Below are 14624 nucleotides of genomic sequence, written 5' to 3'. Positions count from 1 at the left end.
CTTTTCTAGTGATTTTTCTACTCTTTCAAAGTTCTCTGTTTTGTTAGTTTTCTAGTATTCTGACCATGTAATTTTTGATCATTTCCTTAATACCTTGTATAACTAATTCTTCCAACATTGGTACTTCACACAGGCACACTATCTTGGTGTTTACACTAGTTCAAGGACCTAGTCTTCACTGTCTAAACATCCAGCTTGCCTTACCTGAGGGGAGTAGCTTACACTTTTCTCAGCTCACCACTTTCTCCATCCCCTCCCAATCCTTCGCTTGCACCAGGATATCATTAAACAACACTGTTGTTGTTCGGATATGAGGTATCCCCCGAAAACTCAAATATGAGACAACGCAAGAAGGGTCAGAGGAGAAATGATTGGGTTGTGAGAGTCTTAACCCAATCAGTGAATTAATCCCCTCATAGGGATTAACTGAGTGGTAACTGAAGTGATAGGGTATAGCTGGAGGAGATTGGCATTGAGGTGTAGCTTTGAGGTATATATTTTGTATCTGAAGAGTGGTGTGTGTGTGTGTGTGTCTCTCTCTCTCTCTCCTTCCTGATGATGCAAGCTGCTCCCCTCTGCCATACTCTTCTGCCATGATGTTTGCCTTCCCTGGAGCCCTGAGTAATGGAGCCAGTCTTCTGTGGACTAAGACCTCTGAAACCATGAGCCCTCAAATAAACTTTTCCTCCTTTAAAATTGTTCTGATCAGATCTTTTAGTCACAGTACTGAAAAAACTGACTAAAACAAATGCCTTCCTAGTTCTTATTCCTCACCGTGTATTCTCCAACACAGACACACCTGCCTGGGCAGGAACTAACCAATAAGATATGGATGTGCATGAATAACAGCTACTGCTCTTGAGGAAGGAAGGACCCCTAACCAGATGTTGTAGTCTGTACTGAGGATGAAGAGAGGAGAATCCTGGATCCTGGGGTCAGGGAATCCTGAACACAAAGTAAAGGAGGGAGAGAAATGGGTGGAGCTCTTCACGCAGATTGGGCTCCACATCCTTGAACTAAAAAGAAACTGTGAAGAGTTTGGGAACCCCAGATGCTGTAACACTGCTCCCAGAAGTCTGGGAATAAGATTTAACAAGCTGTCTGGGGCAGATCCGGCTCTGAAATACAGAATAGAATTAGTGTTTTCCTTCATCTGATACATATTTGCAAAGCCAGGGGAGACTAGTAGAAATGTAACTACCTCATTTGGGAGCTGAGGGGCTGGGGATATAGCTCAGTTGGTAGAGTGTGCTTGCCTTGCATAGCACAAGGCCCTGGGTTCAAATCCCCAGCCCCACAAAAAAACGATGAGAATCTCAGTTGGGAGCCGAGTAGAACTTTTGTTCACACCTGTATAGGTATGTCTGCTACTGTACAATGTAATTTATAATGGATTTAGCCACTGCATTCTAGACTGTAATTCATTCTGGAAAAATTGACTGAACAGGGAGATTGTAGAGTTTGAATCACAAGTTGTTTTTGTTGGAGTTGCATTGTGCTTTTTTTATTCTAATAGAGGTTGATAAAGAGGATTAGCATAGAAAAGCTTTCTCCTGGTGTGGCATAAGAGATCTTCAGTACTGGGTTGTCAGTGAGATTTAAGCTTTGTAGCTCTGCACTTATAGTTATAAAATAATTTCTCTTCTTGAAATTTTCCTAGGAAAATAAGTCCTTCGTCAGTCTGAAACTCTCTAATTGCTTTAGTTACTAACAGTGTTTTTGAAAACTAGGTGTTCTTGTTCATGTATTTGTTTTTAATCAAGATTACTTCAATTAGGTTAGGAGAGAAATATCATATTGCCCTGACCTCTTTCCACTCTCTTTTATTCTCTTGCCATCTGTGGTATTTCCAGGGTCCTCTCATTCCTTATGTCTGAGCGTGTGGGGAAGATGAAAGTATGTGAGTTTGGAAAGGTAGAAAGTTGCACTTTCTCTGGGCATGCACAAACCTCCAAGCCTGTATGGAGATTAAGTTGGCCTTCAAGCAGGACCAAGTAAAAGAACCCTTTAACAATGCTTTCTGAGCATCCAAGGGCAGTTTACAGAGCCACTTTCTCAGATTACTGCTTTTCTCCAGGTCACTACTCCCCAGGCTCCCTACCCAACTGCCCTGAGGGCTACTGGCCAAGGTAAAGGTAGGCCAGCAGAGCTTGGAAGTGTCCCTACTCCCCACCCACCCTGCAATACCAGTTGCAGCATTGTATGGCTATTTTCTAGGGCTTCCTCTCTACCAGTCTCCTCCCATCTCTAGGGATATCTTTCCGCTGTTGAACCTGGAAGCCCCAGACATAATAAGGAATGCATTAGGAGTTTTACTTTCTTCCTTGGAAAAAGGAAAACAAAACAAAACTTGCTTCCTGCCGCAGAGGCTGTCCCTTACCCTGTAGTACTTCCCTCTTGTCATCTTCCACTATGGTCTTTAAGTGTGATATTCCCTCACTGTCAAATGTATAGTATTTTCTTGGCTGTTAGATGCTGCTCATCCTTTGAATCTCATTTCAGGCATCCCTTGTTCAAAAATTTTCTCCACTTCCCTAACTTATACAAGCCACTCCGTTATCAAGCTCTCAGAAAGTTGTCTACTTTTCGAGGTTTACCTTTGACTAGCTATGCAGCCAGGAGCAAATCATCTGGATTTTAGTTTCCTGATCTCTCACACAAGGAGGATGCCCAGTCCCATCCAGAATAAGAATGCATAGGGCATTTAAGAATAGCAGATACTCATGCAGTGCCACCAGTTCTTATAAATAAACTAGGAACTTTGATAAGAATATAAAAAGTGAGTAGGGAAAAAACAGCCTGTTCCTTTGCAGGGTTGACTTCATCAGTCTGCAGTGAGTTACACTGAGGCCTTGTTGTAAAAGCTCTGCTGAGTAATGGAGGTTCTAGTTATATTAGCTGTATTCAGAAATAGAGAAGGAGAAAGAGAGAAGGAACCCTGTATGTGTATAGTGTGTGTGACTCAGGTTGAAAGCAGGGGAATAATTTGTTTAGGTAGGCAACTTTATTTCGAGAAAAAGTAAGCTTAATTCTAGATATTACCTAAGCCAGTAAATCTCAGAATTCTGAGATTTTACACACACACACACACACACACACACACACACAAATATACATAGTATTTTGCATACATAAATATATTTGTGTGTGTGTGTGTGTGTCTTGTATGTGTATAAGCCTGTCATGAGATAAAATATTTCTTATTGTGGAGCTCATAATGAGAATTTTAAAGCCACTAATTTAAGCTAAGTTATGTGGTTGTATGATTAATCTTCCATAATATAATCTTAATTTTCATTTGGGATTAAGAGATGAAAAGAACACAGTACAAAACAAATCCATACACCAGGTGAATCCAGGGTTATTAACTCTCCTACAATAAAAAACTAGAACAAGTTGAAAAAGAATACACACCCTTTTAGATTTGCTCTTCATTTCACTACAGATATTTTAATGGAGAAAATTCTTAATTGTTTTCCCTTACAAAAGACCCGAAAACTCAATTAACTAGTTTCCCTCTGTCTTTTAACTCATTGTATTTGGTATTATGAACTGTGGTCATCAGTAATAGGAAACAGTTTTATTTTTTAAAAAAAGTAGGTTTAGTGCTGATGTAAATATACATACAATTTAGAAAATTTTAATACTTTTGAAAATTGATAGTGTAGAATTGAACAACGTGCTGAGGTCTAGTTACTGGAAGTTGGACTGATTTCTTATACTTCAGATAGTGTCTTGTGGTCTCTGTAGCAACTATGCTTGTGACTTAAAAATAACATCGTTCTCCTAAACAGCCTTTGGACCCCACTGGTTTTGAATGTGCCCATACATAGTAAGGGGATGTGGTCATTTTATGTAGAAAAACAGGGACGGTCTTTCTTTACTTAACTGTCAGGGCACATCAGGCTGATCTTCCAAGGAACAAGTTACAATGTGGTTTAGGTTACATAGTGATAATCACAGCTTGGAAATTACAAAAGGGGGGGTGCTATTGAAAAAGATCTAGTATTTATCAAACTTGAATTACCACTCCAGGTCACAAACTGGTAACTAATTTGTCACAGTCATTGATGTGACATTTAAAATATGGAATAATCTGGTCACTGATGATTTGCTGATGTGATGCTGCAAAGCCGGGTGGTCTTTTTCATTCTGGGTAGCTGGCTAGAAATGCTTACGTTGCGGTTGTGTGTGTCCTTCCTCTATCTGTACCCCAACCTCTTCTGCTTATTAGGCATGTGTCAGTAGGATACCAAGAATCCTTGGTATTGTTTTATATGGCACAGAAAAAAAATAATGGTTTGCTATAATAAGGGCAACAGTATATCCCCCTTTTTATCTCCCCCATGTGAGTACAGGCCTTGAAGTCAGAAGGAACAGGACTCAAATCTCTTCTTTGCCATTTATTGACACTTTGATCTTAAAGAAATTTTGTAATCTCTCTGGGCTTCAATTGCATCATCTCTAAAATGGAGAAAAATATTTCCTACTTCATTTCCTTTAATGAGGTTTTGCAAGATTTTAATAAGATAAATAATATGGTATTCCTGTCGTTTAATAAATATTTATTGTTGCTATTATATTTGTCACAATACAAAATAACATTATTTTAGTTATGATTCCTAAAATCTTTAATACATTCCTTGTTTACTGCAAAATGTGTCATTTGGGCCTAGGCTTGTTTTTAAGTTCTGCTCTCTGAGTATTCCAAGTACTTACCGTATCCAGGGTGCAGAGTGACCAAAGACATAAATTTATGACTTTGTGACTTGGAGTATTTGTAATCTTTCATAGAGTTGTATTTTGATGCCTTTCACTTCATGATAAAAAGCAATAAGAATATAAAGTATGTTATGTATGTACTTGGAGTTGCCATTTACATACCTGGGTGTCATCATTGACTAAACAAAGTGATATTCATACAACATTTGTTTGACAGTTATATTAATAGGAATGGTAAGTGGAATTAAAACACAATTTATCGAATTCTTTAGATTTTTAGAAACATAATAAAAGTTCCATGTTGTTTTTCTTCTTTAATAGATGGGCTTAGGTCATGAGCAAGGATTTGGAGCTCCCTGTTTAAAATGCAAAGAAAAATGTGAAGGATTTGAACTGCACTTCTGGAGGTAATGTTTTGAAGCTACAGCATTAGTAACGTACACTCTGGCAAAACTTCCACAGATGGTGTGAGCCTTTTGCATGTTCTCAGGCACAGTCACTAAGTTGCAGATCTGTTATTTTCTAAGGCAACAAAAATACAGTGATTATGTCTTCATTTCGTTATGTTTGATTGAGTTAATTGAACCATAAGAACTATACTTAAAGTTGTTTATTTGCTTTCGGATTTTCTCTGAGTCTAAAATTCTGAATATGCTTTTTCTGAGTGGCAAATAAGTTTGGGCTGATTCTCTAGGACTATTTATTAATTTAATAATTATTCTTAACAGTTGCTAACTTTTCACATCTCATCTCTCTGCAATCAGTGATAAATATGAAAACTGAATTGTACATTCATATCCTAGTTACCAGGAAAAAAATGTTTAATTTTGGTATCTTCAAAATTTCCAGCAGCAAATTTGTTTTTCAAACACTTCACTTTTTTTTTTAAAGAGAAAAAAAAACATTTTATTGCCAGTCTCTTTGTGTGAATAAAGTGCATGTATCCTCACGATAAGGTTAGTGGATCAAAAATGTGAATGTGAAATAAATTTTGTATGTTTTTTTTGAAGTACTGTTGTGTATCATGTAAATCTAAACCAGTATTTGAAACATGTTCTTATGAAGAACATAAATGTTCTTAATAACTGTCAAGACCATGATTGTAGTTCACATGTATTCTCACAGTTAGTTAGAATCAGCCTACTAGAATGGAAAAAGAAAAAAAAAAAAATCAATTATACAATATTAGAATGTCAGCTGCCTTGTAACAATGAACATTTAACAACTACTTCTGTAATACAAATTTTATTAGAACTCTCCAGAATAGTTTCATCAGCCATTGTAGTTATGTACAATGTAAGTTAAAAGAGAATATAACAGGTTATTATCTGGGATGTTAGGTTCTTTAAAAGCTAGTGTATTAATAAGTCTTAAGAAGTGAACACAATTTTTCTAAATAGTGAAGGCAACAGGAATCTCAGTCTTCCCAGAAATGATAGGAAGTTTTTAAAATTACTACTTGACTTAAGTAGTTCTCCTATGTGCTGCATTGCAATACATCTGCCATGTTCTAAAAAGATAATATCACTGAACACAAAATAGTTTTTGTGGATTAGAATACAGTTGTCCCTTAGTGTCCAGCCCCTGCAAATAGCAAAATCCATGGATGTTCAAGTCCTGTACATAAAATGGTGTAGTGTTTGCATATAATCTACACACCCATATATATTTAGATTACATGTAATACCTAATGCAGTGTCATCACTGTGTAAATACTACATTGTTCAGGGAAGAATGACAATTTGTAAAAGTCTATACATGTTCAGTATAGATGTATTTTTTCCCCAAAATATTTTCCATCTGTTGTTGGTTGAATCCATGGATATGGGACCCACAGATAGAATAGGATGCAAAAACTGATTGTATTTCGTATCTTAACTCTGGCACTGGTTGTGCCAACCAGTTAACTTTGCAGAGGGCTGCAGTGCCCTCTGCTGGGCATAATTTTTACTTTATGACCTTAAAATAATCTTTTTAGCTCAATTATGCAGTTGCTAGAAACTGCTAATGCGATTTTTAAAGCTCATTCTTAAGAGATAATCGCCTTTCCTCTATAGCTGAACTTTAGCTTATAGTAATTTTCATTTGGTATATATTTTGCTATTACAGATCCCTATAATCTGATATTTTTCAGATTAAAAAAATGTCAATAAAGAGCATTTCTCTATGGCATGAAGATCACCTTTTTATTTTAGGTATAGTCTGGGAATCTAAGAGCATAAAACACTTGGACCTTGGTCTCAGCCTCACTGGCATTGATGTAGTCTGTGCAGATGGTATTTCTTAGTAGTTCTGTCATCTTTCTGGCATGACTCCAGGCTCATTTTTGCATTAGGATTCTTGATCATTCCCTGACTTTTTCATCATAACTGAAAGACCAGAGGGTGATGCCTTTGACCTCCAGATGACCTCCAGATGCAGCCATTTTTTAATAGTCATTTGAAGTAAAATATTCTGTACTAATCATATAGAACACACAGAACTTCCCTGGTTAAGGTGAACCTGGAGGCCCTGCCCATGTAGCCTTCCTCCTCCGACATTATAGTAATCTTTAATTTCTAGAAATTCTTAGAACTTCATATTTACAAAATAAGAGTTAACTTAGCCTCCATGTCTTTACCAGTTGGCCTTCCACAGAACTACAAGGATAATGTGTTGAAAATGGGTATTGTTATATACTTAAGAGTTTAAGAACCCTTGGTTTCCACTGGTCTTAATCCTTCAGGCAAAGTTTTTGCCCCTTGATGGCAGACCTTAGCATCTCACCTCTGCTTGCTTTTCCATCCTCTCTCACTTCCCTTCTAAGCACCATGTGCTTTAACTGCTTCATGCTTGCTCTTCCCTGAAATTACTGTGCCTTATTGCATGTTTGCTTTGCTTAGACAGAACCTTCCTCTCACCACCAGGATCCAAAAATATCTCAGGTCGAGGACTACCTCTAAGGAGCATTTCTTGCCCCCTGTATTAGTCTGCTTGGGCTAGATAACAAAATTCTGTAGATTTGGTGGCTTAAACCTGTATTTGTCTTCCCATAATTCTGAAGACTGAAAAGTCCAAGATGAAGTGAGACATTAGAAGCTTTGAGGGATAGAGAGAATGTTTACCTTGATTTTTTTTTTTTTTTTTTTTTAATCCAGGGTCTCAAAAAATTGGAATCAAGGTATTGGCCAGGTTAGGCTTTTATCTCAAAACTCAGAGGAAGAACATGCTTCCAAGTTAATTCCTGGTGTTGGTAGCATTTGATGCTTTGTGTCTGGGGGATTGAGGTACCTGTTTGCTTCTATAAATCACTCACATTCCTTGACATAGCAGTTCCCTCCATCTTCAAAGCCAGCAGTACTTACAATCCTTTCTGTATCTCTAATCTCTCTGGACTTCCTCTTCTGCCGCCAGCTAGAGAAAGAAGTCATGCTTTTTCCAGGGTTTGAGTGATTTGATTAGGCACACCTGGATAATCTCCCATTCACCATATAAAGTAACATAATCATGGGAATAATGCCAGGAGCAAAGGTCATAGGGACCACATAGAATTCTGCTTTCCACAGCACTTTATGTACTGCTTATACCTAATCCTCCTAATACACATTTCATATATGACTTAGTATTATTGTATAATATAGATGGCAGAGCTGAATTTGAATCCAAAGCTTGCAAAACTTCCCTATCACCAACTTTGCATATGGCAGATTAGAAATGAATGCATTTTCACTTTCATGACCAATGAACTTTGAACTTCACCAGTCTGTCTTCTCTGAAGTGATTTTTGTGACATAGATATCCTTATGGACAATAGAGAGGTCCTTTAACTATGTACTTCTTCCATATTCCAGGATTAGCAGACAGAGAAAACAAAATGTTAAGGGAGCCTGATTCCTACCCAGTAAGAACTGCTCTCTGTTGGGTATGCTTCCAAGATAATTGTTTATGAAATGTCTTATTAACCCAAGATTTCAAGGAGTTTATACCCAATTATTTAATATTGAAGGTTTAATGGCAACCACAGATTATTTATCATTATAAGTAATAGAAGTATTGTTTTACCTTACCTGTATTTAATCATTCTTCCAATAAAATAGTTGCATTTTACAAAATAAAGTATTACTTGATTACAGCATATGTCTTTTCAGAATATCTATTTGGTTTAGTGCTGGCCGAAAAGTAAAAATTCCCCACCATAAATGGATTAATACTTGTGTTGAATTCTATAACAGAGGCCGACACTCAAGTCCATATATGTATATCCCTGTTACAAAAGGGCAGCTTCCAGCCTTCTTAAATTACGGTTTGTAACAGTGCCATGGCCTTCCTTTAAATCACTATGACTGCTGGCTGCAAGTCAGAGCACTCTGGTTTCTGCTACTAGCCCTGGAAAAATAATAATTTTTATGAATAGTGGTACAAAAAAAAAAAAAATTTCTCTTTCTGGAGGCTGAAGCATACCTGCTTGACTTCTTTTAGCTTGAAGCTATAAATCTCTGTATTTTTCTGGGGCAGTACTTTGGGTAGTTTGGTTCTCTCTCCCTCAGATTTAACTCAAGAACTCTCAAGTTGTTACATAAAGTTTTGAGTATAGAATTTTGGCTTATTGTGCCTGTTAATGTTAGTGTGTATGTGTTTATTAAGCGCAAAACATGCTGCACAAATAACTTTTTAGTATAAAGATTCTCTTCCCCCATACCTTAGAACTTCCCCGTCTATCTATACAGCTTTTTGAAAAGTCAAAAAAAGGGGCTGTTTTAAAATAACTTACTTCTGAATCCCTTGTTCTGCCACCTCTCATCTCCCACATACAAGACACTGTAGACCAAGGCCACAAGAAAAAGATTTAAAAAAAATTTTTAGACTAAATACATTGTAATAACATTTCCATGGTAGATAGCTCTTAGCACCTGGTCCTGCGTTTATAGGTTTCTTTCTCATTTAGTGGTTCGTAGGTGGCTCTTTTCATTGTGGAACTGGAACTTTCGGTGTAGGGCAGTGGAAGGATGTGCTGCTGCAGTGGGGACGGTTACAGCTCAACGAAACCTTTGGCCCCAAGTCAGATTCTTACCCGCCCTGGTTCCACAGCTCACCATGTGAGAGTGAGGGTACAAAAGAGGCTACACTGTAGTCCAGATTTAAAATTGTTAATAAATCTATTATAGGTTTTCCCTACTTAGAAAACTGATAATTGGGCATGGTATGACTTTTTAGTGGTTTCTTTTTCCCTCATCTCTGCTGCTGTTGACTTGTTGCTTTAATCTGTTTTACCTGCTTAATAATATATATCGGGTGAATAAAGGGGTGAGTAGGGAAACAGTCGTCTTCAGAATATGAGTCCTTCCAAGGATGGCCAAGATAAATAATAAAACAGTTGTAGGGATGGATCTTATATCATTGGTTAGTATAACCCTTTATATTTAACACTTTCACAATAAATATAATTTATTTAAACATGCTACAGTTTTTCATAGTTCATGTTTTAGAAACCAGTAGGCTATTTCCTTGCTGTCTTTTACTGTTGGTTTTTTAAAATTCTAAAACCTGACTCTTCCCTAAGTCCATTATTCATCACATGTCCTTGATCCTTTAGGCAATTGCTTTACTAATTATTATCATGCATGCCATTAAGGATTTATTGGGAATTAAATTGCCATGCCCACCTCTTTTCCCTCAAGAAGGTATAATTTTTCAACTCATCCAAAAGCAGTATGATAGTTTGGTAAATAATTCTATTATTTTTGGAAACTGAACAAAAATAAAGACCATACTGTAGTAGGATAATATGCTCCTTTCCACTAGATGGGAGTATTAGATAACCAAATGTAAGACTTTTTTATAGCTATACTAAATATGATAATTCTTCAACAAATTATTACCAAATAAAGATTCCTGTCTATTGTGTGCACAAGGAAAGTAGTTTGCCTCTCCATGTTCCCGTATCTGTCCATCTCTCTCTCTCTCTCCCTGTCTTTCTCTCTTTCTCTTTTTTTCCCTTCTTTCCCTCTTCCTCCTTTATGTTTACAAGTCAGATCTAATATTTTCCATTTCTGTACTGAAAAGAGTTCTAAGAAAACAAAAAATATGATTATTTGATAATTTCTTATTTGGCAAAGAGATTTATTTAAGTATTTAGTTGTTCATTTTTCTTGTTTTTGATATAGAGAAATCCCATGATTCATATGAATTTTAAATCCAGAAAACCCACCCATTATGTCCCAAGTTTTCACTTCTGTGAATATTTTAACAAACTTGACACAGATGTATTAAAATAGGTTGGAAATCATCATCTGGGGCTTTTCTATTCTTTTTTTATCATCTAGAATAAATAGGACACTAGAACATTGTAGTTCTTTTACATATATAAGCTATCCTAGAAACAGGACATTGTGCAATATGATATCCTTTCACATACTCCACAGTATACAAAGAAGTGACTTTCTTGCCCTGTTCAAGAATTATTTTTGATAGCTAGGAACAAAAACCCTTCAAACAGGGTTACATTTTTGACAATACATTGTCATTTTTGCACAACATGACTGATTTTGACATTGTCATTCTTAACATTTGAGAATAACATGGCTTCTCATGTCAAATCTGATATCGGCTTGGACAGCAGCAGGTTCAGGAGTGCTACTCTTTCTTCCTCCTGATGATTTCTTGAATTGCATTGTTTTAATATGCTAAGCATATACCTTTTAAAATCCAACGAATTTACAAGATGATCTCCTTGTTCACAGACTTATAAATAATCCATGCATTTGCAGTACACATATCAATTACTTGAGTAAACAGAAGCCAATGCCATTTTTTACCTCTATTGGAAGTGAAATATTTGGAAATCAACCAGTTGTGTTGATCCACCCCACCATTAAAGTTGTTATATAGCTACCTACTACCTTTATTGAAACACATTGATTCTATTGTTTGTTTTTTTTCCCATTGTTGAACTGTGCCAAGTGGTTCCACTGTAGTTCATTCCAACAATGACTATTATTTATCATTTTACAATGAGAATTTCATTTGTGTCCAAATCTATAATCTTATGACCCTCTTGTTTGTTTTATTCAACAATGCTGGTTTAAGAGGGTACTTTATTTTCAAACCTCATAATACCTATAGTATGGAATCCAATATTTTGAATGTGTACCAATAAGTCATAACCAGTAAATAGAGTACTGGAAAAAACAGTGTGGTTAGGATTCTCTGCCACTTCAAGGACGTGTAGAACTACCTTCCTCCCAACTGAAAAATCCTCGTTGGGCCTTTCGAGCACTTTTTCCAAAATACAACTTAAGTCAAGCAACAGTGCAGCGCACTGCAAATTACTATGCAGTATATATTGCCCCAGTGTCTTGTCTTGGAATATTGATAATTTGAAATACAGTGCATTCCTCAAGATAAAATGATAACCTTGTTCTAGAAAATGGTTTAATTAATTAATTTCTTATATTACATATTCACCTATTACTTTCTCAAAAGAACTCTAGAAATGTAGTATTTATTTTCAAAGTTATCATAAGTGGTATATTTGCTCAATTTAAGATTTGTATAGGCATTCTGCCTAACACAATAGAACATAATGAGTTAAACTCTTTTAGTGCTTAATGCATTACAGTTATGTATAGTCAGTCAGTATACCTGTGAATAACTTTTTCCTTCTACACTTTGTCTAGGAGGCACAGGTGATCTGTTTAACTAAGATGCATACGTATTGTTCTCTGGTGCCCAAAATTGCATTTTCTGCCAGGCTAGTTTTGGATACTGGATTTACATATTGTTGTCTACTTGATATCTTTATAATCTCATAGGCATTTTATACTTATCAATAATTTAGTTTTAAAGATTTTCATCAATCTTCCCCATTCCTTACCACAAATCTTTTGTTCTTTTTATTATGTTCATAAACTAAATATTCCTTCAATCAACATACTCATCTCAAAAATCTGTGCTTATTTTTTGAAAAGCCATCACTACATCCAAATCTGACACAAAGTTTAGTTTTATATTCAAGAAGATCTAAAATCTATTTATTTCCACCATCACATACCCTATTCCAAGCTATAATCCATCTTACCTGGACTATAACATTAGCTCATCTGACGTGTAAATTCCATTCCTGAAGTAGCTGTTACCAAGAACCTGTTACTAAGAACCACACTTTAGCAAATTGCATGCACAATTAACATGTTACCTGGTCTCTCTTCTTCCATATATATTCTATCCAAACCCATTTTCCATGGGGCAGGCTTTGCAATATTTAAAATTATAGTTATAATATTGTTGAATCACCTAAAAGCCTTCAGTTTCTTATGATTGCTCATATAATGAAGGGCCAAATTCCTTGATGTGTCCTACAAACCCCTCCATGAGCTCATGCCTGCCTACTTCTCTAGTGTTGTTATCAGCCATTGTATTTCATTATAGTCATACCAGCCTTCTCTGGTTATGGGACCTAAGGGTTTTTTCTTTCTAATTCAGGACCACTGGAGATATTCCTCTTTTCTACCAGAGTGTTGGGAGTGGGTTTTTTCTTTCCCGTTCTTTCCCCCTTCCCAAATATACGTACGCATACAAAGTTCACACCTATGTTTTTACACATCCTTCAGAGCTCTACCTAGATGTCACTTTCTTAAGGAGTCCTTTCCTCACCTAGTTCAAATCAAAATTGTACTGTCTCAAGGTAACCTTTACTTGTCTTTCCTGTCACAAATGCACTTTATAGGAGTGTGTGTATTGTGTATATGTGTAAGAGAGATTATTAATGTCTCTTTCCCCACTAGCAAGTTCTCAAAGTTCAGAAACTAGGCCCATTTTTTTTAAGTGTGTACTAGTATCCCTTGTAAAATTTAAAGAAAGAAAAAAGGAAGGGAAAGAAGAAATATGGAAGGGAAAATGATAGGAAAGGAATGGAGAGGAAAAGAAATTGGAAATAAGACAGAAAAAGAAATGAGAAAGGCTATAAACCTAAATAATATTATAGTCTTTGCTAAAAAAAAAAAAGTTATCAATCTCCCTCTCACTTAAAAAAAAACTTGAAATATTAACATGCAGTAAAATTTGAAATCTTTTGTTGTGGTAATTTTTTGGTGGCTTTATTTATTTACTTATTTTGGTGAGGATACACCCAGTGAGTTTGCCCTCAGACCTGCCTCCTTGATCTTTCACTTTTTAGCCATAACCTCATTTATTGAAGTTTATAAAGCAATAGTAGATTTTTCATGTTTCTTTCTTTCTTAAATTTATGGATACTTATCCCTTCCCTGTTAAAAAGGGACTTGCCTTTACATACCATTTTATTGCATGTGTTTAAAAGTATTTTGCGAACTATAAATGTATGCAAATACTTTATTAATGACTAGTTGTACTTTAACACTTCCTACTTGTTTCCTAAATTATAGAAAAATATGTCGTAATTGCAAGTGTGGCCAAGAAGAGCATGATGTCCTCTTGAGCAATGAAGAGGACCGAAAAGTGGGAAAACTTTTTGAAGACACCAAGTACACCACCCTGATTGCAAAGCTAAAATCAGATGGAATTCCCATGTATAAACGCAATGTTATGATATTGACCAATCCAGTTGCTGCCAAGAAGAATGTCTCCATCAATACTGTTACCTATGAGTGGGCTCCTCCTGTCCAGAATCAAGCATTGGTAAATAATAGGGGCATGAGGAGTCTCTTTATCCAAGTTCCTGGACTGTTATTTAGAACAGTTCCTTTACTGACCTAATCAACCTCACATAACTCCACATCTATTACTTCTCTGTGACTTTTATTACTTTGACTTCTGACCCCTATTAGAATCTTTTGAAAATAAGACTAAACCCCTTATGCAATTACTTTGACTACCTAGATATGTTTTCTCTTTTAAAGAGTGGTCTAACAATCTTAATAATTACATGAAATCAGATGTTTTGTATC

General features: G+C 36.0%; 1 protein-coding gene across 2 annotated transcripts in view; it reads left to right on the top strand.

Moving 5' to 3' along the window:
• The window catches only part of TES (testin LIM domain protein), a 40601-nt gene that overhangs the window by 17720 nt on the left and 8257 nt on the right, over nt 1-14624 (top strand). For both annotated transcript variants that reach the window (XM_079150523.1, XM_079150524.1), the window contains exons 2-3: nt 5044-5129; nt 14103-14355. In XM_079150523.1, coding sequence (XP_079006649.1) covers nt 5044-5129; nt 14103-14355 — 339 coding nt within the window. The remainder of the gene's footprint in view (nt 1-5043; nt 5130-14102; nt 14356-14624) is intronic.

Source organism: Sciurus vulgaris (genome assembly GCF_902686455.1).
Source record: "Sciurus vulgaris genome assembly, chromosome: 8".
NCBI classification, from domain to species: Eukaryota; Metazoa; Chordata; class Mammalia; order Rodentia; family Sciuridae; genus Sciurus; species Sciurus vulgaris.
This window is presented reverse-complemented; position numbering and strand designations above follow the sequence as displayed.